The sequence below is a fragment of the Gopherus flavomarginatus genome, chromosome 10 (genome assembly GCF_025201925.1).
Source record: "Gopherus flavomarginatus isolate rGopFla2 chromosome 10, rGopFla2.mat.asm, whole genome shotgun sequence".
Classification (NCBI taxonomy): Eukaryota; Metazoa; Chordata; order Testudines; family Testudinidae; genus Gopherus; species Gopherus flavomarginatus.
Window position 1 is genome coordinate 9570816 of NC_066626.1, and position 26110 is coordinate 9596925.

At 53.1% G+C, this 26110-nt stretch overlaps 2 protein-coding genes across 3 annotated transcripts in view; both read right to left on the reverse strand.

Moving 5' to 3' along the window:
* Positions 1–26110, reverse strand: part of LOC127030286 (lanosterol synthase-like) — a 223411-nt gene that overhangs the window by 73761 nt on the left and 123540 nt on the right. The gene's annotated exons all lie outside the window — the stretch shown is intronic.
* The window catches only part of FTCD (formimidoyltransferase cyclodeaminase), a 77276-nt gene that overhangs the window by 2763 nt on the left and 48403 nt on the right, over positions 1–26110 (reverse strand). Inside the window, exons 6-11 of one of the 2 annotated variants that reach the window (XM_050916537.1) lie at positions 25582–25719; positions 24506–24637; positions 5706–5767; positions 3727–3856; positions 1447–1608; positions 326–369 (exon numbers count right to left, since the gene is read on the reverse strand). In XM_050916537.1, the coding sequence (XP_050772494.1) occupies positions 326–369; positions 1447–1608; positions 3727–3856; positions 5706–5767; positions 24506–24637; positions 25582–25719 (668 nt within the window). The remainder of the gene's footprint in view (positions 1–325; positions 370–1446; positions 1609–3726; positions 3857–5705; positions 5768–24505; positions 24638–25581; positions 25720–26110) is intronic. The other variant, XM_050916538.1, reaches the window with a different exon arrangement.

The following is a 26110-nucleotide window of genomic DNA, read 5'->3' on the forward strand; positions in this document are numbered from 1 at the left end:
CAAACATTGAAAATAGGACAAATGTCCAAAAAAATCCACCCAACGCCCACCATTCAGGGCAATTCACTGAGCCTGCTGCTCCCACAAGAAGCCTGAGGAAAACCAAACTTTAGCTTTGCAGTATAGTGTGAGGATCTCCTCTCTCTCTCTCACATACACACAGTTAGGCCTGAGCCATCTCTCACTGAAGCCAATGAGAGCCCATCCTTTGACTTCAGTAACTCTGGGTCAGGCCACTGGCCTTCAGCTCATTCTAGTGATTTCATGCGCTACCCCAGGGGATCAACCCCAGTGTTAGTGTTTCAGTTCTTCACACAATACAAACTTTTCTCTCTCTTCTGGCGTGTTCTTAGGCAGCTTCATTGCATCCTGTTGAGAAACAAACAAACAGGCCTCAGCCCGAGGATGCTGAAGGTGGAAGAACTATTCCAGCTAAAGTACAGCTCCTTGAGCCTTCGCCCTTCCCTACCGCCTGACCCAAGCATGGGCCTGTCTGCACGAAGGGGGAATGTTTCCATCAGGGCGGTGTGTTTATATCACACTGCTGGCTGAAGGGACATGCCAGTCACCCTTCACTGAGGACGCTGCCCTGTGGGAGCCAGAGTGCAAAACTAGGCAGGGGCAGGGTCCCGGGAGCAGCCCTGGGCACCGGCACTCAAACAGACTGCGGATCTGTAAGGGACAGGCTTAAATGTTGTGCGGTGCTTTCTCTGCCCCTTGTCCCAGCCCATGTCACCCTTCCATTCAACTGGCTTGTGCTCAGTCGTTCTGTCGTGAGTCTCTTCTTGTTACACAGCAGCACCCTGGTATGCCCTGTACTGATCGCTGTGCAGGAGGGGTCTTTGCTTGCCTCTCTCCTCACAGCCTGATTTGTGGAGCTGATCTCTCAGCACACACAGGACAGCTAAATCCAGAGAGTTTTTAGGATCCGCCTTTGATGTATCCTGTAAGGTCACTGGAATATCATCCGGATGGATTCGGTTTATTATATTAATTTGGCTTTGGGGCTGTTCTTAGTTAGATACAATGAACCTTTCCTGAACTCTGACTTATCGCATTGTTTAATTTCAGAATTCAGGGCCAGGGCCTCAGCTAATTGAAATCTGCCCAGGCTCACTGATCTCGATGGAGCTGCAGGGATTCACATGAGCTGAAAATCTGGTCCTCTCTACCTGTCATCGTGTCTATGCACAGGAGACGTTGGCAAGCTCAGCCCTCCACCTAAGCAGGGGTAAGTAGGAAATTTACCACAGGCAACTATCAAGGCAGCCAAAATTTTGCAGAGAGTCCCAGAATACCTCCTTAGCTTTACCCAGAGCATCAGTGCTTAGCATTACGCATTGTGGGAATGACCAGAGAGAGCAGGTTTGCGAGCAATCCACAGATACAAAGGGGTGAGAAATGGAGAGACATGCAGCTTGTGCAGTTCTTACAAACCTCACTCACCATGTAACTGCTGAAAGCAAGAGAGTCCGTATCCACCATGACGATCAGCTCATTCATGGCCTGATGGAACGGAGGGATCAGCTTCCTCATGACCAATTCCAGCACCTCAAACTGACGCTTCCCGTAGGACATCAGCCCCACCATGCAGCCCAGAGCTGCCCCCTGCAAGGAGACACGGCAAAAGCTCCATGCGCATGCTCTCCTCCAGCCACAAGAGACATTAACCCGAGTGGATTGGCATTGCCATTCCTCTCTCGACACACATGCCACCATGCCCGCCACTGGGCAAAGAGCCCCCAACCTGCCCAGGGAGAGTGCAGCGAGACACTCCCATGATGAGGGATACTTGGGCACTAAAGAACCAACCAGGAAGTGCTACTCAGAAGAGAGCTGAATGTGAAGCCAGCAGAGAGACCATCCCAGAAGCAGAGGGGAAGTAAAGGCGAGTGAGTCCAACAGTTACCATATGTCACTTTCACTGGGCCACCAAGGAGGCTGATTTGCCACATGCCATTGCCAAGAGGCCCACCAGTCCAGAGTGCACTCTGCACTGCCCGACAGCTGCTGAAAGGGGGCGCCTGCTTGTCAAATGCACCTGGCTTGTGGGGCTTCCTCGTGACCTCAGCCAGGTGGCTACACTGGCCCAAATGCAAAGACATTATTTGTCAAAGGCGATGAACGCCAGGGCTGCCATGAATGAGCTGCCATCTAGTGACAGACTGGGGGAAAAGACCTCAGGATCAGACTACGTTTGCACAGACACATCCACTCTAGCCAAGGTGCTCGGCAGATGGAGCTGCTTTGCCAAAGTGATTGATTTTGGCTGATTTGGATTAAAATTCATGTTAATGTTGGACACAGGGTAATGAAATGTTGTTCTCCTTATTGTATGAGTAAAGGGCAGCAAAACAGCACTTAATATGCCCTACTTGGTGGGGGAGGGGTCACCCTCACATGCTAAGTCTGAGGGGGGAGGACCAGGTGTTTCTGTCTAGATATGTAGACTCTGTTTAACGAGTTCTGGACACCATTTCATTCTCCCTGCAGTGTTTAAAGATGGAGCTGATCAGACTCACTTGGGAGCCTTTGTTTCTATTACAATAGAACCTCAGAGTTATAAACACTGGAGTGATGAACTGATCAGTCACTCACACACCCACCTCCTTTAGAACTGGACATACACAATTAGGCAGCACTAGAGCCAAGAAAAAAAGCCAGAACAGTGCTGGGTTAAATATAAAATACAGTACTAAAAAAAAAAATAAGGGGGAAGCAGCATTATTCGTCTACATAGTAAGGTTTCAAAGCTGTATTAAGTCAACATTCAGTTGTAAACTTTTGAAAGAACACCCGTAACATTTTGTTCAGACTTACGAATAACCTCCATTCCTGAGGGGTTTGGAACTCTGAGGTTCTACTGTAAGTGATCACAAGAGCTGAAATCCTTGATGAGCAGGGTTAGGGGCTGAGCCTTTGACCCGATCTGGGGACAGTGCTGTGGTGAAAGACAACGCAGGGAATGCAGCCGCAGAGCGGTTTCCCACTAGCTGGTGAAGTCCCTAAGGAGCAGGCCAAGTGATGGAACCGCAGAATATGGCATAGCAGCTAGAGGGAGCAGCGAGTGGCAAGCTGCAGGGGCAGAGGCAGCAGACACAGCGGTGAACAGTGGCAAAGGTGGCAGCAAGCAGCTGAGACAACAGTGGCAGCAAGTGAGCAGCAGCAGACACCTTACCCAATCCCCCTCTAGGGGTTTGGGAGGGGCGGGAGATGAACCCGTGTGACCACACTCCAGAATTTTGGGATTTTGCTGACCTCAGACAACTAGCTGGAAGGGGGTGCAGTGGAGGGGAAAAGGCAGCAGTGTGTTAAAGGGGCATTCATCCATTGGACTTTCACACTGCAAGGAAGGGAACTGAGGAAAAATCGTTGCTGGGTTTTCCCAAATTAGTGCTGTGATCCCGCCGCATAACAAAAGAAAATGTGTGTCGAGGGGAAAGACTCGGGTCTTGCAAGAGGGGAGGTATGGCCTCTTAGAGTCACCCAGGGAAGTGTGTTTTCTGGATGGAGGCTCAAGCCAGTTCTGGTCTGCATTGTTAAGAGAAACTCCTAGGTAGTGACCCCAGCCCCTGTTGCTGCCAATGCTCCCTGGCAGACGGGCTATAGTTTCTCCCACTACTCACTTGTGGACAATGTCAGTGTTTGACTCAGAGTGGATTCCCCCCCCACCCAGTGCAGGCTCTCCACCCTGCTGTATCGCAGGAGAACCAAGCGTGAACCTACCAGAGCAGACATTGCTGCAGACACTGATCCTCCCCCAGGAGCGGCTGACCTTGCCCCAATGGCACGCACAAACGTGTGGAGTGACTTGGACACCAAACCTCCATCTGCCTGACCACTGTGCACCAGGTACCTGCCAACAGCAAATCAGGATGAGCTCAGCTCTGTCCCGCTCCAGGCCACTAGTGTCAAGCAAATGCAGGGAAGTCAGGCTCTCTGAGCAGCCCCAGCCTTGCTCCGACGGCTCTTCCCAGCATGCCCCCGATAATTCCTTTACCAGAAACCTGAACCAGGTCCCGCATGGCACCCTCAGGCCTAGACCATCACAGCCAGGAGCCGCATTGAATTCACTGGGCCTTTGGGGGCTGTATCTGCCCAGATAAACTCCATCCCAGTTTGGGAAATGGAAGCCAGCAGCAGCCTGTCCTGAAGGAGAGCTGCTTATTCCAGGGCCTCCATGGGGGAGCCCTTAGTGCAGAGGTTCTCAAACCGGGGGTCGGGACCCTCAGGGGGTCACGAGGTTATTACATGGGGGGTTGTGAACTGTCAGCCTCCACCCCAAACCCCGCTTCACCTCCAGCATTTATAATAGTGCTAAATATATAAAAATGTGTTTTTAATTTATAGAGGGGGGGTCACACTCAGAGGCTCTCTGTGTGAAAAGAGTCACCAGTAAAAACGTTTGAGAACCCCCACCTTAGTGGGGACATTTCTGACAGGAGGGATCACTCCTCTCTCCTGCAATGCATGAACCATCCAGACAAAAATCCAACTCTTCCCCTTTAAAAATCCCCGCCACTGCTCTGAGCAGAGGCATCCCGGAGCTGGCAGCAGTGCCATGGAATGAGAGGAGCTGTTCTTCAGGGGCAGAGAAGAGACTGGGCACTGCCACTTGCCAGGGCATCCTCCCCAACCCCACAGGGAATGGCCATGCTGCTCTTCTCAGGGGAGAGCCACCAGCTGGGCTTGGCCTGCAATGACCAGTGGTGGGCGAGGGCAGGAGGGAGCCTAGCAGAGGGTATCCAGCTACAGAACAGACCTTCGCAGTCTGACCAGCTCTAGGAAACACTGCAAACCCTTCCTCTTGAAAACAGCCCTTCCACAATAAGCCAGAGACTCCAGGAAGTCCTCTAGGATCTTTGCTCTTGCTAATGATTTTATATGGAAGGTGCTAAATACTATGGTGAAGGGAAGCAGGTATGTCTGCACTGCAATCGGCAGGTGGGAGTGCAGCTGGATATGCAGTGGCATGTTAAACCTGATATACTGATCACTGGGTGCTCCTGATGGTGCTGTTTAAACCCAGTAGTTCATTGTCCAGTACTAGAACTGGGCAGTCACTGGAATTTCTGTTCCATGGGAAATTCTGACATTTTGAAATAAAAATGTTCTGAATTGGAACAAAAAGCCAAAATTTTGAAATTACCCATGAACTCAAAATTCTGAAAAAGTTTGATTTGGGAAATAAAAAATTGCAGTTCAATAAAGTCAGGTTGTTTTGTTTTGATAAGGTAAAAATGTGTCATTTTGACAGTGTTTCATTTTATTTTTAATATATGTTATATATAAATATGTCAAGTATTAAATATAACATACATTCTATTTAATTAAAATCTTAAAGTCAAAACAAAATTAAAGTGATAAAGTTGAACCAAAACATTTTTACCTTATCTAAATGAAACACTTCAGGATTATTGAAACAAAATGAGACAATCAAAGAGTTTCTTTTCCACTTTTTCCCATCAAAATATTATTGAAATCAACGTTTCATTGGGCAACCAGGAGCATTTTAAACCCTGTAGGCATACAAATGAGTTTCTAATGGCATCCCAGGAAGATTGTGCTACTTTGGGATCTGACAGAGCAACAGCAAATTGAGTTAACAGCTATTCTCAGAGACTCATGAGCAAGAACCCGGGCTCCCTCAATTGTGCGTGGTACAAACAAGGAGAGTGACAAAGAAAATGGACAAGGTGCCATACTCAATAATGCGCTCCTGGGGGTTAAAAGGAGACAAGGAATCCAGGCCCAGCCGGCTGACTACCTGAAATGAAGAAAGACAAATTCATCAAGGTAGAGTCGACATATTTGCCTTGCTCGCTTCTGGGGGAGAATATTCAGTTCCAAGGCTCATCGGATGGCCGGCAAATTCTGAGCGAGTGATTTGATGTAAATATCCAGCCAGTAAGGACTGGCCTTACTTGGGTCATGTACATGTTTCTAAAAATCAAACTTCTATTTTTACAAGGAACGGTATCAAAGCTAGTAACCTACAATTGGTTCCAGCCATGAGTATGTTCTGATATCCGTCCGAGCTGTCCGTCACTATCATCATCATCATCATAATTAACTAACTCTTTTGTAGGGCTTTTCACCCATCCTGTTCAAATTGCCTTACAAAGACATTAACCCTAAATGTGATATCAAGCTAAACAAAACTGGTCCTTTTTGGTTCTAACGAAATGTGGCATGGCATTTGAAATACAGCACTGTGTCTTTAAAACCCTTTGTATATTATTTTTGAGGGGAAGCCATACAACATCATGCCTACTACATGGAAAATGAATTATCCCATGGGCCAAGGAAACAGTTCCCACTCGGGAAAGGCTCTGGGAAGCTCCTGTAGAGTTTTAATGAACCCAATACATACAGAAATAATTTCTTTAAGGACATTAAGTAGGTTGCTTTCCCACACAGCACTTCTCCAACCTTCCAAGTCACTGAACATCCCTTTGGAACCTAACCCAATGAATGCTGTCTCATTCACAGGAATAAGTCCTTCTTCAGAATGTCATTGGGAGTTTTATCTGCCTCAGGGACTTGGTTTGGTTTCTGAGCAAGGGAATAAATAGGAACCTCCAAATCCTTCATATTCTCTGGTGGCAAAGGACAAGATGGATCTGATTTTGCTCCATTGCTTTTTGCCTGACCCTCTGTGTCCCAAAAGAACACCCTGGCACCCCCATATTCACCACTGTCATATAATTAGGCTGTTTTGTACAAAGTATGTCTTGTGAGGTATCATTCTAAAGGTCTTGATCTGTTGAACATTAATATCCTGTTTGGTTGTATGTGTTGTCATTGTATGTGAAGCTATGAAGTTTTGCTATTTGTGTGTTACTGAAATATGTTGTGAGGCTGGGAACACCCACAACCAGCCTTTCAGGTACAGCAATGAAGAAGCTACACTACTAATGTCCCTATTAAGGGGAATCTACACAACCAGGGACTATCTCAGGAATTGTTTACAATGGAGGTTTTCCAGAGGGATCACGTGGGCAATGGAAGATGCTTGACCGGGGCAGGGGGAGAGTGGAGCAGACCCCCGTTGTCATGAGTAAAGATCTTCCCAGCCAGCTGTAAGAAGCTATAAAAGAGGGGAATCATAGACTATCAAGGGACCTCAGGAGGTCATCTACTCCAAACCCCTGCTCAAAGCAAGACCAATCCCCAGACAGATTTTTACCCCAGTTCCCTAAATGGCCCCCTCAAGGACTGAACTCACAACCCTAGGCTTAGCAGACCAATGCTCAAAACCACTGAGCTATCCCTCCCCCCAAGTGAAATGACATAATCACTTGGCCTCACTCCCCTTGCAACTGAACACCTGGAAACACCTTAGGAACAAGGACTGAACTGGGAAAGGAGGTCCCACGTGGGACAGAAGAATTCCAGCCTGTGTATGTAAAAGCTGTAATCTGCTTGTACTAGTTAACAGGGTGAGACACTGCTTGATTCAAAACCTATCTAGTTTATAAAGCTTAGATTGTGGTTTTGTTTTATTTCTTAGGTAACCTGCTTTGATTTGTAAGCAAAGCACTTATAATCACTTAAAAAAGACGGTTACTCACCTTTGTAACTGTTGTTCTTTGAGATGTGTTGCTCATATCCATTCCAATTAGGTGTGCGCACACCGCGTGCACGCTTGTCAGAAGATTTTTACCCTAGCAACACTCAGTGGGTCGGCTGGGCGCCCCCTGGAGTGGCGCCGTTATGGCGCTGGATATATACCCCTGCCGACCCAACAGCCCGTCAGTTCCTTCTTGCCAGCTACTCCTACGGAGGGCAGGTTTGGAATGGATATGAGCAACACATTTCGAAGAACAACAGTTACAAAGATGAGTAACCATCTTTTTTTCTTCGAGTGCTTGCTCATATCGATTCCAATTAGGTGATTCCCAAGCCTTAACTAGACGGTGGGGTCGGAGCAAGATGTTGCAGAATGCAAAACTGCTGAGCCAAATGCTGCATCATCTCTGGACTGTTGAACCAATGCGTAATGTGCTGCAAAGGTGTGAATCGATGACCAGGTAGCTGCCCGACATATTTCCTGGCTGGGGACATGGGCCGGGAAGGCAGCAGATGAAGCTTGCTCCCAAGTAGAATGGGCGGTGAGGTGGCTAGCTGGAACGTGAGCTAATTCATAGCATGTGTGGATGCAGGATGTTACCCAAGATGAAATCCGTTGGGAAGAGACCAGTAGGTGTTTCATCCAGTCTGCGACAGCTACAAAGAGCTGAGGTGACCTTCGGAAGGGTTTGGTTTTCTCAATATAAAAGGCGAGAGCCCTGTAGACGTCCAGGGTGTGTAGCTGTTGTTCCAGACACGATGGGTGCGGCTTCAGGAAGAAGACTGGTAGGAAGATGTCTTGGCTGACATGAAAGGCAGACACCACCTTAGGGAGGAAAGAGGGGTGTGGTCGCATCTGTACCTTGTCCTTATGGAAAACCATGTACGGGGGGTTCTCTGTCAAAGCCCAAAGCTCAGATACTCGTCTCGCCGAAGTAATAGCGATGAGGAAGGCTGTCTTCCAGGAAAGGTACAGCAGTGAGCAGGTAGCCAGTGGTTCGAAAGGAGCACCCATAAGCTTGGCTAGCACCAGGTTTAGATCCCAGGTAGGGGTCAGGTGTCTAACTTGAGGATACAAACATTCCAATCCTTTGAGGAACCTTGAAACTATAGGGTGAGAGAAAATTGATCGGCCACTTTCCCCTGGGGGGAAGGTGGAAATGGGTGCCAGATGCACCTTTATGGAAGAGACCGCTAGGCCCTGCTCTTTCAGGGACCAGAGGTAGTCCAGGACAGTAGGAACAGACACCTGTCTGGGGACTAAGTTACACTGAGCTCACCAACAGGAGAAACGCTTCCACTTGGCGAGATATGTGATCCTAGTGGAAGGCTTCCTACTGCCCAAGAGCACCTGCTGGACCAAGGCAGAGCAACGCAACTCAGACTGGCTCAACCATGCAGCGACCATGCTGTGAGATGAAGGGACTGCAGGTCCGGATGGTGAAGCCTGTCGAAGTCCTGTGTTATGAGGTCCAGCCAGAGTGGCAAGGGAATCGGGTTTGCCACTGAGAGGTCGAACAACGTGGTGTACCAGTGCTGCCTCGGCCATGCTGGAGCAATCAGGATCAGGTGGGCGCTGTCCCTGTGAAGCTTGAGTAGGACTCTGTGGATGAGTGAAAATGGTGGGAAGGCATAAAGCAGGTGCCTGTTCCACGGGATCAGAAATGCATCTGAGAGGGAGCCCGGGGAGTGTCCCTGGAAGGAGCAGTACCTCTGGCATTTCCTGTTCTCACAGGAAGCAAAGAGGTCTATGTGGGGAAATCTCCACTTCCGGAAATCAGAATGTATAATGTCCGGACGAATCGACATGAGACAGGAAGGATCTGCTGAGTTGATCTGCCAGAGTGTTCCGAACTCCTGGGAGAAAGGACGCTACCAGGTCTATCAAGTGGGCTTTGCAAAAGTCCCATAGTTGGATTGCCTCCCGACAAAGAGGAGAGGATCGTATCCCTCCCTGCTTGTTTATGTAGTACATGGCCGTTGTGTTTTGTGTAAACACTGAGACTCAATGGCCTTGTAGACGGTGCTGGAACGCCTCGCACGTCAGGTGGACTGCTCTTAGTTCTCGGACATTTATGTATAACGCCAGCTCCTGAGACGACCAAAGGCCTTGAGTGCAAAGATGTCCAAGGTGAGCACTCCAGCCGAGAGATGACGCGTCTGTGGTCAGGGACATGGAGGGCTGTGGCGGATGGAACGGCAGTCCTGCACACACCAGGGAGGGCCTCAGTCACCAGTCGAGGGAGCCTAGGATGCTCGGGGGAAAAGACGGTTACTCACCTTTGTAACTGTTGTTCTTCGAGATGTGTTGCTCACATCCATTCCAGTTAGGTGTGCGCGCCGCGCGTGCACGTTCGTCGGAAACTTTTCTACCCCAGCAACTCCGGCGGGCTGGCAGGTCGCCCCCCGGAGTGGCGCCGCCATGGCGCCCAACATATATCCCTGCCGGCCCGCCCGCTCCTCAGTTCCTTCTTGCCGGCTACTCCGACAGTGGGGAAGGAGGGCGGGTGTGGAATGGATGTGAGCAACACATCTCGAAGAACAACAGTTACAAAGGTGAGTAACCGTCTTTTCTTCTTCGAGTGATTGCTCACATCCATTCCAGTTAGGTGAATCCCAAGCCATACCTAGGCGGTGGGGTCGGAGTGAGACGTCGCGGCATGGAGCACTGCAGATCCGAAGGCTGCGTCCTCTCTTGACTGCTGTACCAGGGCGTAGTGGGAAGCAAAGGTGTGGACCGATGACCAGGTCGCTGCCCGACAGATTTCCTGGATGGGCACACGGGCAAGGAAAGCCAGCGACGACGCCTGCGCCCTGGTAGAATGCGCAGTCACACGGCCCGTAGGGACGTGGGCCAAGTCATAGCAGGTCCTGATACAGGACGTTACCCAAGAGGATAACCTCTGGGAGGAGATAGGAAGCCCTTTCATGCGGTCCGCTACAGCCACGAAAAGCTGGGGGGATTTGCGGAAGGGCTTAGTCCTCTCCACGTAGAACGCGAGAGCCCTACGGACATCAAGCGAGTGGAGCTGCTGCTTCCTGCCTGAGGAGTGAGGTTTCGGGAAGAAAACCGGAAGGAATATCTCTTGGCTGATGTGGAAGGACGAGACTACCTTGGGAAGAAAGGCAGGGTGTGGTCTCAGCTGCACCTTATCTTTGTGGAAGACTGTATATGGGGGGTCTACCACAAGAGCCCGGAGTTCCGACACCCGTCTAGCTGAGGTGATAGCTACTAGAAAGGCAGTCTTCCAAGAGAGGTAAAGCAGGGAGCAAGTGGCTAACGGTTCAAAGGGGGGTCCCATAAGCCGGGACAACACCAGGTTAAGATCCCAGGTTGGAGCAGGGAGACGGACGTTAGGGTATAAACGTTCCAGCCCCTTAAGGAATCTAGTCACCGTCGGGTGAGAAAAAACAGAGCGACCATCCGCACCCGGGTGAAAGGTGGAGATAGCTGCCAGGTGTACTCGCAGCGACGATATGGCCAGACCTTGCTGTTTGAGGGACCAAACGTAGTCTAAGATGTCGGCCACCGAAACTTCCATAGGGCGGAGATTTTTCTCCACGCACCAACAGGAGAAACGCTTCCACTTGGCCGAATATGTCGCTCTCGTGGAAGGCTTCCTGCTGCCCAAAAGCACCTCCCTCACCGGTGTGGAGCAGCGCAGCTCAGAACCGGTCAGCCACGCAGGAGCCACGCCGCTAGGTGCAGCGACTGCAGGTCCGGGTGACAGAGGGTCCCGTGCTCCTGGGTAATCAGGTCCGGGTGAAGGGGCAGGGGAACTGGGTCGGCTATGGTCAGGTCCAGCAGCATGGGGTACCAGTGTTGCCTGGGCCATGCCGGGGCTACCATGATGACGTGAGCCCTGTCCCTGCGCACCTTCAGAAGGACCCTGTGGACCAGAGGGAACGGGGGAAATGCATAGTACAAGTGGGTCGACCACTGGATAAGGAAGGCATCCGCTATCGACCCGGGCTCCCTGCCCTGAAAGGAGCAGAACGCTTGGCACTTCTTGTTCCCCCTGGACGCGAAGAGGTCCACGCGGGGATAACCCCACCTCCGGAAGATGGAGAGGGCGACGTCCGGGCGAAGGGACCACTCGTGCGACAGGAAGGATCTGCTCAAGCGATCCGCCAGCGTGTTCCGTACTCCGGGGAGGAAGGAAGCCGTGAGGTGAATGGAGTGGGCTACACAAAAGTCCCAGAGTCGCATCGCCTCGTGACACAGGGGGGAGGATCTGGTGCCGCCTTGCTTGTTGATATAATACATGGTCGTCGTGTTGTCGGTGAACACCGCGACACAACGACCCTGAAGCTGATGGCAGAACGTTTGACAAGCAAGGCGGACCGCTCTCAACTCCCGCATGTTGATGTGCAACCCCACCTCCTCCTGGGACCACAGGCCCTGCGTTCTCAGGGTCCCTAGGTGGGCCCCCCAGCCTAGATCTGAGGCATCCGTTGTCAGGGACACCGAGGGCTGAGGTGGGTGGAAGGGGAGCCCCGCACATAGCACGGACTGGTCTAGCCACCAGCCGAGAGAATCTAACACCCTTTGGGGGATTGTGATCAGCATGTCTAGCGGCTGTCTTGCCGGCCGGTAATGATCGATGAGCCACAACTGGAGGGGCCTCATGCGGAGCCGAGCGTAACCGGTCACAAAGGTGCAAGCCGCCATGTGGCCTAACAGGGCTAGACATGTCCGCACCGATGTCAAGGGGGCTGCCCGCAGTCGTTGAACGATTGCCGACAAAGCCTGGAACCTCTGCAACGGCAGCGAAGCCCTGGCCACAGTGGCGTCCAGGACGGCCCCGATGAACTCCACCCTCTGCGTGGGGATCAGGGTGGACTTGTCCGTGTTTATCAAGAGGCCCAAAGTAGCGAACATGCCGGTGATCACGCGGACATGGCTGCAGACTTGTTGTTCCGACGTGCCCCGAATCAACCAATCGTCTAGATAAGGAAACACGTGGATACGATTGCGCCGAAGATGCGCCACAACAACTGCCATGCATTTTGTAAACACCCTCGGGGCCGTGGAAAGGCCAAATGGGAGGACTGCAAATTGGTAATGAAGGGGGCCCACCACGAAGCGAAGGAAACGTCTGTGGTGTGGCCAAATGGCAATGTGGAAATACGCGTCCTGCATGTCGAGGGCGGCGTACCAGTCTCCCGGATCCAGGGATGGGATAATGGTCCCCAGGGATACCATGCGGAACTTCAACTTCACCAGGTATTTGTTGAGCTCTCGCAGGTCGAGGATAGGCCTGAGGCCTCCCTTGGCCTTGGGGATCAGAAAGTAGCGGGAATAAAACCCCTTGCCTTTCTCGTTTTCCGGAACCGCCTCTATAGCTCCTTTGCTGAGGAGCGTCTGTACCTCCTGTCGAAGGAATTGCTCGTGAGAGGGGTCCCTGAAGAGGGACGAGGAAGGGGGGCGGGAAGGAGGAAATGATACAAACTGCAGGCGGTATCCCGTCTGCACCGTGCGTAAGACCCAGCGGTCCGATGTTATTCGGGTCCACGCCGGGAGGAAAAACGAAAGGCGGTTGGAAAACGGGGGGGAAGGATCCATGGGGGAAACTGTTACTGTGCCCTCGGGCGCACCTTCAAAATGAAGGCTTGGGTCCAGGCGGGGGCTTAGAGGAGCCTTGGTTCTGCCCCCCTTGGTTCCCCGAATGCCTGCGGCTTCCATTCCTGCCGCGGCGCCCGTTAAGGTCCTGCCGCTGGCGGAACTGGGAATACGGCCTGCGCTGCTGTTGTTGCTGTGGCCGGAAGGGTCTGCGTTGCGGTCCCGGTGTGTGCATCCCGAGGGACCGCATAATGACCCGATTATCCTTCAGACTCTTGAGTCTGGGGTCTGTCTTTTCAGAAAACAGGCCCTGGCCTTCGAAAGGGAGGTTCTGGATGGTATGCTGGAGCTCCGGCGGAAGGCCAGAAACCTGCAGCCAGGAGATGCGACGCATCGTCACGCCCGATGCGAGGGTACGGGCAGCCGAGTCTGCAGCGTCCAAAGAAGCTTGCAAGGACGTGCGTGCGACCTTCTTGCCTTCATCTAAGATGGCTGCAAATTCCTGGCGAGCGTCTTGCGGCAGCAGCTCCTTGAATTTGTCTGCTGCCACCCAGGAGTTGAAGGCGTATCTGCTCAGCAGGGCTTGCTGGTTCGAAACCCTGAGCTGCAGCGCCCCAGCCGAGTATACTTTACGGCCGAGGAGGTCCATTCGCCTGGCCTCTCTGGATTTGGGGGCTGGAGCCTCCTGCCCATGACGCTCTTTGTCATTCACTGATTGTACCACCAGGGAACACGGTGTCGGGTGTACATGGAGGTACTCATAGCCTTTAGAAGGGGCCATGTACTTCCTCTCGACGCCCCTCGCAGTAGGGGGGATGGAGGCCAGAGACTGCCAGATGGTATTGGCGTTGGCCTGGATGGTTCTTATAAAGGGCAGGGCGACCCTGGTGGGAGCATCCGCTGAGAGGATGGTGACAATCGGATCCTCTATTTCCGAGACCTCTTCGGCTTGCAGACTCAGATTTTGAGCTACTCGCCTGAGGAGGTCTTGGTGCGCCCTGAGATCCAGCGGGGGGGGGGCTGTTGGAGGAGGTACCAGCCACCGCTTCATCAGGGGAGGAGGATGAGGAGACCCCCGGCAAGAGAGTGTCTAATGGAGGGTCTCCCTCGGCCCTCGCCTCTGCCTCAGGAGCCAGAGCGGAGTCTTGCTGCTTGGACCCTTCCTCCCCATCCGGGGAGGGAGGGGGACGAGACAATGAGGCTTCCGGCGCCCTGTGCTCCGCTGTCGCAGGCCTAGCAGGGAGCTGTTGGGGCCCCTGGGCTTGATGGTATGCCCAGGGTGTCCAGAACCCCCATTGCTGCGGGCCTTGGTCGTGTTGTGGCGGATCGCTGAATAGCGCCGCCTGCCGGTCGGTGCCCAGCGCATACCCGCTGTCCGTTTGGGAGGAGACCGACGGCTGTCTAGAAGGCCACGGCGGGGCTGACCCTGGTTGGTAAGGGTCTGCGCGGGTCGGCATGGACGAATGTCTCGGTGCCGGGGACCGGTGCCGGGAGTCAAAACGGTGCCGGGATCGGGACCGGGACCTGGTTCTGTCTCGGTGCCGGGATCTAGACTGGTACCGACCGCCGCTTCGGTGCCGGGATCGGGACCGGGACCTGCCACCAGCTCGGTGCCGGGAGGTCGACCGGGACCGGGACCTGCCACCAGATCGGTGCCGGGAGGTCGACCGGTGCGGCGAGTAACGTCGAGACTGGCTCCTGGAGTCGCGGTGCCGGTATCGGCGGCTGAAGTCCGACCGCGACCGTCTTGAGGCCGACCGGCGCCGCGAGTGCGACCGGTACCGTCGAGGGGAGCGGTGCCAGGACTGCGAGCGGCGGCAGGATCTCGAGCGACCGTGGCGTCGGGACCTCGATCGCGAGCGTGAGTCCCGAGACGGTGCCGACATCATGGGCTTGCCTCTGGACGCGACCCGCACCGGAGGTACCAGGGGTGGCAGCTGAGTGGGCTCAGTCAGGGCTATGAGGTCCCGAGCCGAGGCGAAGGTCTCCGGCGTGGATGGGACCAATATCTCAACCCCAGATCTCATGGGGGAGCTTGGAGGCACCGGACTCGACGGACCCGCCAGGCCCGGAGTCGACGGTGCCGGCGGCGCCACGGCCGATGTTGAGGCCGGGCGCTCCAGTCGGGTCTGCCTGGCCGGTGTAGCAGACTTCGACGGCCTCGGTTCTATCCCCGGTGCCGGAGAAGGTCGGTGCCGGGGAGTCTTTTCGGTGCCGGTGCGATCCGGTGCCGGCGCCGAGATCACGGCCTGCGAAGCTGCCGGGTCAAGTGCCGCCTCCATAAGGAGAGTTCGGAGTCTTTGATCCCTCTCCTTCTTTGTTCTTGGCTTAAAAGCCTTGCAGATGCGGCACTTGTCCGATCTGTGCGATTCCCCCAGGCACTTCAGGCACGCGTCGTGGGGGTCGCTGGTGGGCATAGGCTTCTTGCAGGCCGCACACTGCTTGAAGCCCGGCGAACCAGGCATGAGCCCGGTGCCGGGTGCCGGGAAGGGCTAAGCCCCCGGCGAACAATTATTTACAACCTATTTAACTTAATTACTACTATCTACACTTAACAATCTAACTAACAACTATAACAGTACGAGAGATAATCGAGAGATAACAAGGAGAGCTAGGGACGTGGAGGACAGCTATGCCGCGCTCCACAGTTCCAACGACCGACACGGCGTTAAGAAGGAACTGAGGAGCGGGCGGGCCGGCAGGGATATATGTTGGGCGCCATGGCGGCGCCACTCCGGGGGGCGACCTGCCGGCCCGCCGGAGTTGCTGGGGTAGAAAAGTTTCCGACGAACGTGCACGCACGGCGCGCACACCTAACTGGAATGGATGTGAGCAATCACTCGAAGAAGAATAGTGACTACTATGTCTATGGCATCCCTGCCTGGGAGGTAAACCGAGGCGAGCCAAGTTTGAAAGGGATGCAGACGTAGTCTGGGGTGCTTGGTCACAAATGTGCAGGCAGCCATGTGACCGAGGAGGCCGAGACAAGTGCGAGCTGAAGTTGTCGGGAAGTTTTGAAGGCTTTGTATAATTGATACTATTGCCTGAAATGGGGGTCGTGGTAAACTGGCCCTTGAGAGATTGAAGTCCAGGATGGCCCCAATGAACTCTATTATTTGTGTGGGCACTAGAGTAGATTTCTCTAGGTTGATCATCAGGTCTAGTAGCATGAAGAGGTCCTTGACGACGCCCACATGACTGGTGACTTGGGCCTCAGAGGTCCCCCGAATGAGCCAATCATCTAGGTACAGGAAGACATGTATTCGACAACGACGGAGGGAGGCAGCGACTACAGCCATGCACTTCGTGGATACCCGAAGGGCTGTAGAGAGGCCAAGCGGAAGGACCGTAAACTGAAAATGCTGATGGTTGACCACAAACCGGAGGTACCGTCTGTGCGGAGGGTAAATGGCAATGTGGAAATATGCATCCTTCATGTCGAGGGCGGCATACCAGTCTCCGGGATCCAAGGATGGGATGATGGTCCCCAGGGATACCATGCGGAACTTCAACTTTTTCATGAACTTGTTCAGTCCTCGCAGGTCTAGGATAGGCCTGAGGCCTCCTTTCGCCTTGGGGATTAGGAAATACTGGGAATAGAACCCCTTGCCCCTTAAGTCCTTCGGTGCCTCCTCTATAGCTCCCATGGCAAGGAGCATCCGTACCTCTTGCAAGAGGAATTGCTCGTGAGAGGGGTCCCTGAAGAGGGATGAGGAGGGGGGTTGGGAGGGAGGGAGTGAAATAAACTGGAAGTGGTACCTGAATTCTACCGTGCGTAGGACCCAACGATCCAAGGTTAATTGGGTCCACGCAGGGAGGAAAGGGGAAAGGCGGTTGTAAAACTGAAACGGATCCTGGGAGACAACTGGTACACCGCTCTCAGGCGCACCTTGAAAAGTTTGGTTTGGGTCCCATTGCTGGCTTGGAGGGACCGTTATTCTGACCCCCTTGAGGTCCAGACTGTCGTCTGCAGTTGCCTCGACCTCGCGTCCTGCCAAAGTCCTGTCTTGGTCTAGGCGGGGGGTAAGGGCGTTGAGGTTGGGTGCGGAAGGATCTTCGTTGAGTCTGTGGTGTATGCATCCTGAGTGAACGCACAATTACCCGATTATCTTTCAGACTCTGTAGCCTAGGTCCGTCTTCACGGAGAATAGACGCTGGCCATCGAATGGCAAGTCTTGGATAGTGTGGTGAAGTTCAGGTGGCAGGCCTGAAACCTGAAGCCATGATATACGCCTCATGGCAATTCCAGAGGCCACAGTTCTGACTGCCGAATCGGCAGCATCCAGAGAGGCCTGGAGAGAAGTTCTCGCCACCTTCTTCCAATAGTGCTGTAAATTCTTGGCGGGAGCCTTGCAGGACCAGCTCTGTGAATTTACCTACTGCCTCCCAGGTGTTGTAATTATACCTGCTAAGTAGGGCTTGCTGGTTCGCCACCCTGAGTTGGAGGCCCCCTGCGGAGTAAATTTTACGGCCCAACAAATCCATGTGCCTAGCCTCCTTAGATTTTGGGGCAGAGGCTTGCTGGCCATGGCGCTCCCATTCATTTACGGACTGTACGACCAGTGAGCAGGGAGGAGGGTGCACGTATAAGTACTCGTACCCCTTAGAGGGCACCACGTACTTCCGTTCAACTCCTCTGGCCATGGGCGGAATAGATGCTGGGGATTGCCAGATGGTATCTGCCATAGCTTGAATCGATCGGATGAACGGTAAGGTCACTCCAGTTGGTGCATCCGCTGACAATATATCTACCATCAGGTCCTCAACCTCTGTAACCTCCTCCACCTGCAGGTTTATATTCAGGGCGACACGCCTCAGGAGGTCCTGGTGTGCCCTGAGGTCAATTGGAGGTGGGCCCGATGAGGATGTCCCCGCTACCACTTCATCCGGGGAAGAGGAAGACGAAAGACCAGGGATGAGTGGGTCCTGTATGGTCTCCTGATCATGAGGGACATCAGAGACCGGTGCATGGATGGAAGCTTCCTATGGATGATATGCCCAAGGTGTCCAGAAGGACCACTGATGAGGTCCCTGGTCTGGGCCGTGGGTCTCTTGGAAGACTCAGCTGTGTGTATCTGAATCATGGTCCTGTGCCTAGGAAGCACTGTCTGCATGTGATGATACAGATGTATGGTGAGACTGCCACGGAGGAGCTGAAACCACTTGGGAAGGGTCTCTGCCTCTGGTTGATCCGTCTCCATGTGGCACCGGAGAATGGTACCGGGCGCCGTACTGGTACTGGGAATGAGACCGGGACCTGCGACCAGAGCGGTGCTGGGAGGTCGACCGGGACCTCGAAGCTCGACGTCGAGAGCAGCTGCGAGAGGTGCGGTGCCGTGAACGGTGCTGGGAGCTGGATCAGTGTCGAGAATATCAGGTCAGCGAGCGGGATCTCGAACGGTGCCGCGAGTACGACCGGTACCGAGATGGAGAGCAGTACCAGGACTGCGAGCAGCGTCGGGACTGGGATCGCTGACGGGACCGAGAACGCCGGTGGGACCTCAATCATGACGGGTGCCTTTCAGCGGTGCCGATCGAGGATGATCTCAGCAGGGCAGGCTTGCCTATTTATTGGATAACCCACACCGGCGGTGCTGGGGGCTGAGGCAGCGCAAGCTCTGTCAGGGCAATTAGCTCCCTTGCCGTAGAGAATGTCTCCGGCGTGGAGGGAACAATAAGCTCAACCACGGCGCGTGCCGGGGAGCTGACAGGCACCGGGCTCAACGGCTCTTGCGAGGCCGGAATCAAAGGCGCTGAAGTTGTCGGTGCCGCGGCAGTTGTCGGTGCTGGGCGGTCCGACTTAGGCGGGTGCTCTGACTGTGACGTAGGCACAGGAGTCACAGGAGTCTTGTGCTTCTTGACCTGCAGGGAGAGAGAGTGGTGCCGGGCAGGTTTCTGGGCCGGCGACGGTTGGTGCCAAGGGGCCTTCGCGGTGTTGGTGCGCTCCAGTGTTGAAGATGCACTTCTCTCAGGTGCGGACTGTCCAGCACTCGGTGCTGAGGGCGGAGGAGTAAGAGCTGCCTCCATCAGGAGCTGTTTGAGACGAAAGTCCTGCTCCTTTTTTGGCCGCGGCTTGAAGGTCTTGCAGATGCGGCACTTGTCTGCGAGGTGGGATTCCCCCAGGCACTTAAGGCAGGAGTTATGAGGATCTCCTGTCGGCATTGGCTTGTGACAAGCCGAGCACGGTTTGAAACCCTTTGAACCGGGCATGGGCCTCGGCACCGGGTGAGGGGAAAGGGCTAATCCCCAACCCCTCTTAACTATATACAATAACTACGTTAAAGAAACTAATAAAACTAACTAGAAATATAGAAAAATGAACTATATACACAATAACGGTGAAAGAACTATGAGAAGCTAGAGAGGTGGAGATCAGCTAAGCCGTGCTCCACTGTTCCAACGACCAACACAGGTGGTAAGAAGGAACTGAGGGGTGGTTGGGTCGGCAGGGGTATATATCCGGCGCCATGGCGGCGCCACTCCAGGGGGCCCCCAGCCGACCCACCAAGTGTTGCTAGGGTAAAAATCTTCCGACGAACGTGCACGCAGCACGCGCACACCTAACTGGAATGGCAATTCCAGTTAGCAATCACCTAGCAATCACTCGAAGAAGAACTGAAAGTGTTGGTGGTTGACCACAAAACAGAGGTACCGTCTGTGTGGTGGATAAATTGCTATGTGGAAATACGCATCCTTCATATCAAGGGCAGCGTATCAGTCTCCTGGACCCAGGGACGGGATAATGGTCCCCAGGGATACCATGCGGAACTTCAGCTTTATCTTGAATTTGTTGAGTTCTCACAGGTTTAGGATCGGTCATAGACCTCCCTTTGCCTTGGGGATTAAGTAGTAGCAGGAATAAAACCCCTTGCCTCTCAAGTCCTTTGGCACCTCCTCTATGGCTCCCATGGCTAGGAGCAACTGGACCTCTTGTAAGAGGAATTGCTCGTGAGAGGGGTCCCTGAAGAGGGACAGGCAGGGAGGGTGGGAAGGCAGAGTTGAAGCAAACTGGAGATGGTATCCCCCTTCCACCGTGCGCAGGACCCAATGATCTGAAGTTAGCTGGGACCAGGCAGGGAGGAATTGGCAGAGGCAGTTGAAAAAGGGAGGAGAAGGATCCAGTGGGGTAACTGGTGGGCCGTCCTCGGGCGTCCCATCAAAAGTTCTGTTTGGGCCCCGCTGGTGATTTAGGAGGCACCTGATTTTGAGCTCCTTGAGGGCCAGACTGTCTCTGACAATTCCCCCTGCCACACCTTCTGGTAATGTCCTGACGCAGCCTAGGCTAGGCATAAGGACGGTGTAGCTGGGGCCGGAAGGTACTGCGCTGGGTCACTGGCGTGTGCATACCCAGAGAGCGCATTAGAATGTGATTGTCCTTCAGACTTTGCAACCTGGGGTCAGTCTTGTCTGAGAAAAGGCCCTGGCTTTCGAAGGGTAAATCCTGAATAGTTTGTTGCAATTCAGGGGGAAGGCCTGATATCTGGAGCCAGGAGATATGCCTCATCATCACTCCTGACACCAGAGTTCTGGCTGCAGAGTCCACTGCATCCAGAGAGGCCTGGAGGGAGGTTCCCGCTATCTTTTTACCCTCCTCAAGTAGGGCCGTGATTTCTTGACAGTACTCCTGAGGAAGAAGCTCTGTAAACTTCCCCAAGGACACCCAAGTGTTAAAGTTATACCTACTTAGGAGGGCTTCTTGGTTCACCACCCTAAGTTGGAGGCCCCCGCCAAGTATATTTTGTGGCCTAAGAGGTCCATTCGCCTAGTCTCCTTTGAGTTAGGAGCTGGGGCTTGTTGGCCATGACACTCCCGTTCGTTCACCGATTGGACAACTAGAGAGCAAAGAGGTGGGTGAGTGTAGAGATATTCATATCCCTTTGAGGGGACCATATATTTCCTCTCTACTCCACTTGCTGTAGGTGGAATTGAAGCTGGGGATTGCCAAATGGTGTCAGCATTAGCCTGTATGGTGCGGATGAACGGGAGAACGACTCTCGTAGGTGCATCAGCCAATAGGATGTCCACGACCAGGTCCTCTATTTCAGGGACCTCCTCCACCTGCAAGTTAATATTCTGAGCCACTTGCCTCAAAAGGTCCTGATGGGCCCTGAGGTCAATTGGTAGAAGGCCTGAGGAGGATGTCCCCGCCACCACCTCATCAGGCGAGGAGGAGGAGGAGAGGCCCGAGACCAAAGGGTCCTGTGGTGGCTCCTGTACTTGAGGGGCATCATCTGCATCCAGTGGAACCTCAGCGACTGCAGATGGAATTGGAGCCTCATACGTGCCCGTGGGGGCGGGGGCTGCTTAATGTCACCTCTAGTACCCGGTGTTCTGATGGGGCCGACCACAGAGCCACTGAGGGTCACCTTGGCTTTGGTGGCATGCCCACAGTGTCCAGAAGGACCAGTGATGAGGCCTTTGCTCGTGGCTCTGTCTCTCCGGGAATATATGGCAGGGGACATCAGAGTCACGCTCCTGAGGATAGGATGCGCAACCAGCCTGCGATGACACCGATGTGTGTCTGGAAGTCCACGGCAGTGCCAATAGGCCCTGGGAGAGCGCCACTGTTCTCGACGCTCAGGCCTGGGGCAGTGCCAGGGAGCGGTACTGGGAGCTATAACGGAACCGTGAGTGAGACCGGGACTTTCTACTGTATCAGTGCCGGGAGGTTGAGTGAGATCTCGAGTCCCTTCATCTGGAGCGACTGCGGGATACATGGTGCTGAGGTCGGTGCCGTGAGCTGGATCGGTACCAGGAGTATCTGTCCGGTGAACAAGATGTTGAATGGTGCTGCAAGTGCCACCAGTACCGCGATGGAGAGAGGTGCCGGGACTGCGAGCGGTGCTGGGAGTAGGAACGGCGAGATAGAGAGCATCTGCGAGACTGGGATCTTGAACGATGTCTCTCTGGTGCACCAACGGAAGGAGGCCTTACCATGGCCGGCTTGCCGATGGATTGTATGACCCGCACCAGCGGTGCCGGGGCTTGAGGCCGTGTTGACTCCATCATTGCAATGAGCTCCCTTGCCGTGGAGAAGGTCTCCGGTGTAGCTCAGCCACAGCATGAGCCAGGGAGCTGTCAGGCATCGGACTCGACAGCCCCTGTGGGACCAAAATCAACGGTGTTGAGCTTGGCAGAGGCGCAATCTGCGGTGCCACTGTCATAACCTTAGTCCCAGATTTGGACCTTAGCGTCCAAAATATGGGGGTTAGCATGAAAACCTCCAAGCTTAGTTACCAGCTTGGACCTGGTACTTGCTGCCACCACCCAAAAAATTAGAGTGTTTTGGGGCACTCTGGTCCCCCTGAAAAACCTTCCCTGGGGACCCCAAGACCCAAATCCCTTGAGTCTCACAACAAAGGGAAATAATCCTTTTTCCCTTCTCCCCTCCAGGTGCTCCTGGAGAGATACACAGACACAAGCTCTGTGAAACTACACAGAGTGACTCCCCCTCTCTGTTCCCAGTCCTGGAAACCAAAAGCACTTTCCTATTCCCCCAGAGGGAATGCAAAATCAGGCTAGCAAATCCAACACACAGATCTCCCCCTGAATTCTTCCTCCCACCAATTCCCTGGTGAGTACAGACTCAATTTCCCTGAAATTTCCCAGTAAAGAAAACTTCAACAGGTCTTAAAAGAAAGCTTTATATAAAAAAGAAAGAAAAATACATACAAATGGTCTCTCTGTATTAAGGTGATGAAATACAGGGTCAATTGCTTAAAAGAATATTGAATAAACAGCCTTATTCAAAAAGAATACAAATCAAAGCACTCCAGCACTTATATTCATGCAAATACCAAAGAAAAGAAACCATATAACTTACTATCTGATCTCTTTGTCCTTACACTTAGAAACAGAAGATTAGAAAACAGAACTACTTCTCCAAAGCTCAGAGAAAGCAGGCAGACAGAAAACAAAGACTCAGACACAAACTTCCCTCCACCCAGAGTTGAAAAAATCCGGTTTCCTGATTGGTCCTCTGGTCAGGTGCTTCAGGTGGAAGAGACATTAACCCTTAGCTATCTGTTTATGACAGCCACAGTCGACGGTGCCACGGCAGATGACGGTGCTGGACAAACCATCTTGGAAGAGCGCTCCTTCCATGGAGCAGAAGTTGAAGCACTATGTTGCTTCCCATGTCTCGGGGACAGGGAGTGGTGCCAAGCAGATGTCGGTGCTGGTAAGGGTCGGTACTGGGACTGCTTCTTGGTACCGGAGCAGTCCGGGGCCAAAGAGGGGCTCCTTACTGAAACAGTCTGTTGGGTGCTCGGTGCGGACGCTGCAGGACTAAGTGCCGACTCCATGAGGAGCTGTTTCAATTGAAAGTCCCACTCTTTCTTCGTCCTTGGTTTAAATGACTTGCAGATGCGGCACTTATCAGCAAGGTGGGATTCCCCTAGGCACTTCAGGCAGGAGTCATGGGGATCCCCTATTGGCATCAGCTTTTGGCACACCGAGCAGTACCTTGGGCATGGGCTCGCACCAGGATGGAGGAAAGGGGCTAATCCCCGATCCCCCTTAAACTATATACACTGACTATAAAGACAACAACTAATACTAACTATAACTACAAGAACTCGAACTATACACAAACAGCAAAGAACTACGAGTAGCTAGGGATGTGGAGATCAGCAAAGCCGCGCTCCACAGATCCAACGACAGCCACGGGCGGTAAGAAGGAACTGAAGGGCCGTTGGGTCAGCAAGGGTATATAACGGCGCCACTCCAGGGGGCGACCCGGCCGACCCACCGAGTGTTACTAGGGTAAAAATCTTCCGATGAGCATGCACATGGCGCGCGCACACCTAATTGGAATCGATATGAGCAAGCACTCGAAGAAGAATCTATCTTTCTATAGTTAATAAATTTGTTTTGTATTTTTTTTAACTAAAACAGTGTGTTTTGCTGGAAGTGCTTGGGGAATCTGCTCAGGAACAGAAACTGGTGCATGGTCCTCTCCACACTGAGAGAGGGGAGGACTGGATAATAAACTTATACTGGTCAGTCCTTTGACCAGGGCAAGACGGTACAGCTCTGGGGTCCTAGGCAGTGGAGCTGGTGGGGAGCTGTCTGGAACCTCTCCGTTGTTAATTCATGAGTTGCTGAGGAGAAGCATTCAGGTAACTGCAACTGGGTGTGTTCCTGCCTGTGTAGATGCTTGTGTGAGTGCAGGACTGGGAGCAGCCTACAGCTTGTCACAGCCTCACAGTGTGAGAAGGTGCCCGGATTGGTATGTCAGAAGGCTCAGCAATATCCGAGTTCCAGGTTACACCCTGGGGAAAGAAGCTGCCAGCTCAGCTGTGATCATTTGCAGTTCCTCCAGGGATGAAGAGATTTCTGAGCAGGGATGTCAATGGACACTGGCCTTACCAGTCTGATTTTCTGTTCCTCCTCCAGAATGAAGAGGTTTTCTTTCTGAATGTAATACTCCGCTGCATCAAGCATGGCCTTCTTAGGGACAAGCCCCACCAGCTGGGAGCCCACCACAGGCAGGCTCAGCTCCTGCAAACAAGGACGAGAATTTAACAGCCCTTTAGCATTACAGTCCCACTGCCTGGCCACTTCTCCCACTGCCCCCAACTCCTGATTCGCACCAAGGGGTGCACCAGACTCGAACAGGACCTTCCCATTCTAGGGGTTAGGACTCATAGTCAGAGATCTCACTTTGCTGGTCCTACTTGCTGCTGTTTGGGCCCAGACAACTGACCCCTCACTCCCATTCGCAGCACATAAGATCTGCACAGACTGTCATCTGCTCCCCTCCCCTCCCCCAGTTCTACATCAGTGGGAACTTAATATCACCCCAAGGGACTGCTGCCACAATGCCCCTCACTCCGATGGGTGGATATCCCAGTGTGCCTGGTGCTTATGGGAAAATGCCATGGAAGGTCATACACGGGTGGGAGGAAGTGGGATGGCTGGCTGGCTCCCTAAGGAATAAGAAGTGGGTGGATGCCATATAGCAGCCTTCTGGAAACATGAGAGGAGGAGAGATTAGCTGGCAACTCACCAAACAAGGCCATCTGGACTCTCTCCCGAAAGGCACTGAAGGTAAGGTACAGAAGCAGAGGGGACCCCACAGATAACCTTCGCATCCAGGGTGTTCCCTGTATATGCTCATAGATCTGAAGCCTAGGCCAGCAAACTTGGACATGCTGCTGTCCCACACCACATGACTGCCAGCCCGGAGGAGACAGTGCAGCAGCTGGCATGTCTCATGAGGCACATTAAGGCTTCTTTAATGCCTTAAGTATGGAGGGTAGGTTGTGGCTCCCTGTGTATTCACACACACACCTCTTACAAGACAAGCTCTCATGGCATAGGTGCGAGGACTTTCTCTTGCTCCACCAGCCACAGGCACTTTGACTGTAATTTTACTTCTCTGAAGGAGGCTGGTTGCGCTGGTTAAAGCTGCTTCACACTTGCATAGCACCTGTGCAACTCACCCGTGCATCTTTGCAGACCTCCTCATAGACCGTGTGGAGGGAGGTGATTTCAAAGTCCAGCAGGTTTGTAGAAACCTGGGCAATATTCTCCTCATCCAAGTACCAGCCCATGCCTTGGACCTTCTTCAAACGCCCAGGCTGAAAGGAACAACACACTTCAGAGCTGTGATGGCTGATGAGCCAACTCAACCCTGGGAATAAACCTGCAAGAGAGAAAGCATTCTGCAGATGAGGGGAACTGACTGATACACAACTGGAGGTCACTAGCCCACAGCTGTAAATATTTGGGTTTGCTGATGACCCAGAAGTAGCAGCAGCCAGATATTGTAATGTGAAGGAAGAAGAGCCCATACTGATAACAGATAAAGTTGCCTTCATATGTATTTGTACAGATTTAATGGAGTGGGACTGTGACTCTTATCATCTCTCCTCTAGTTATTTGTTCTGCTCCATAGGTTTGCACGGGACCTTGCATACTAATAGAAATGGCTGGTCCCTGCCCTGACGAACTTACAGGCTAAAGATTGTG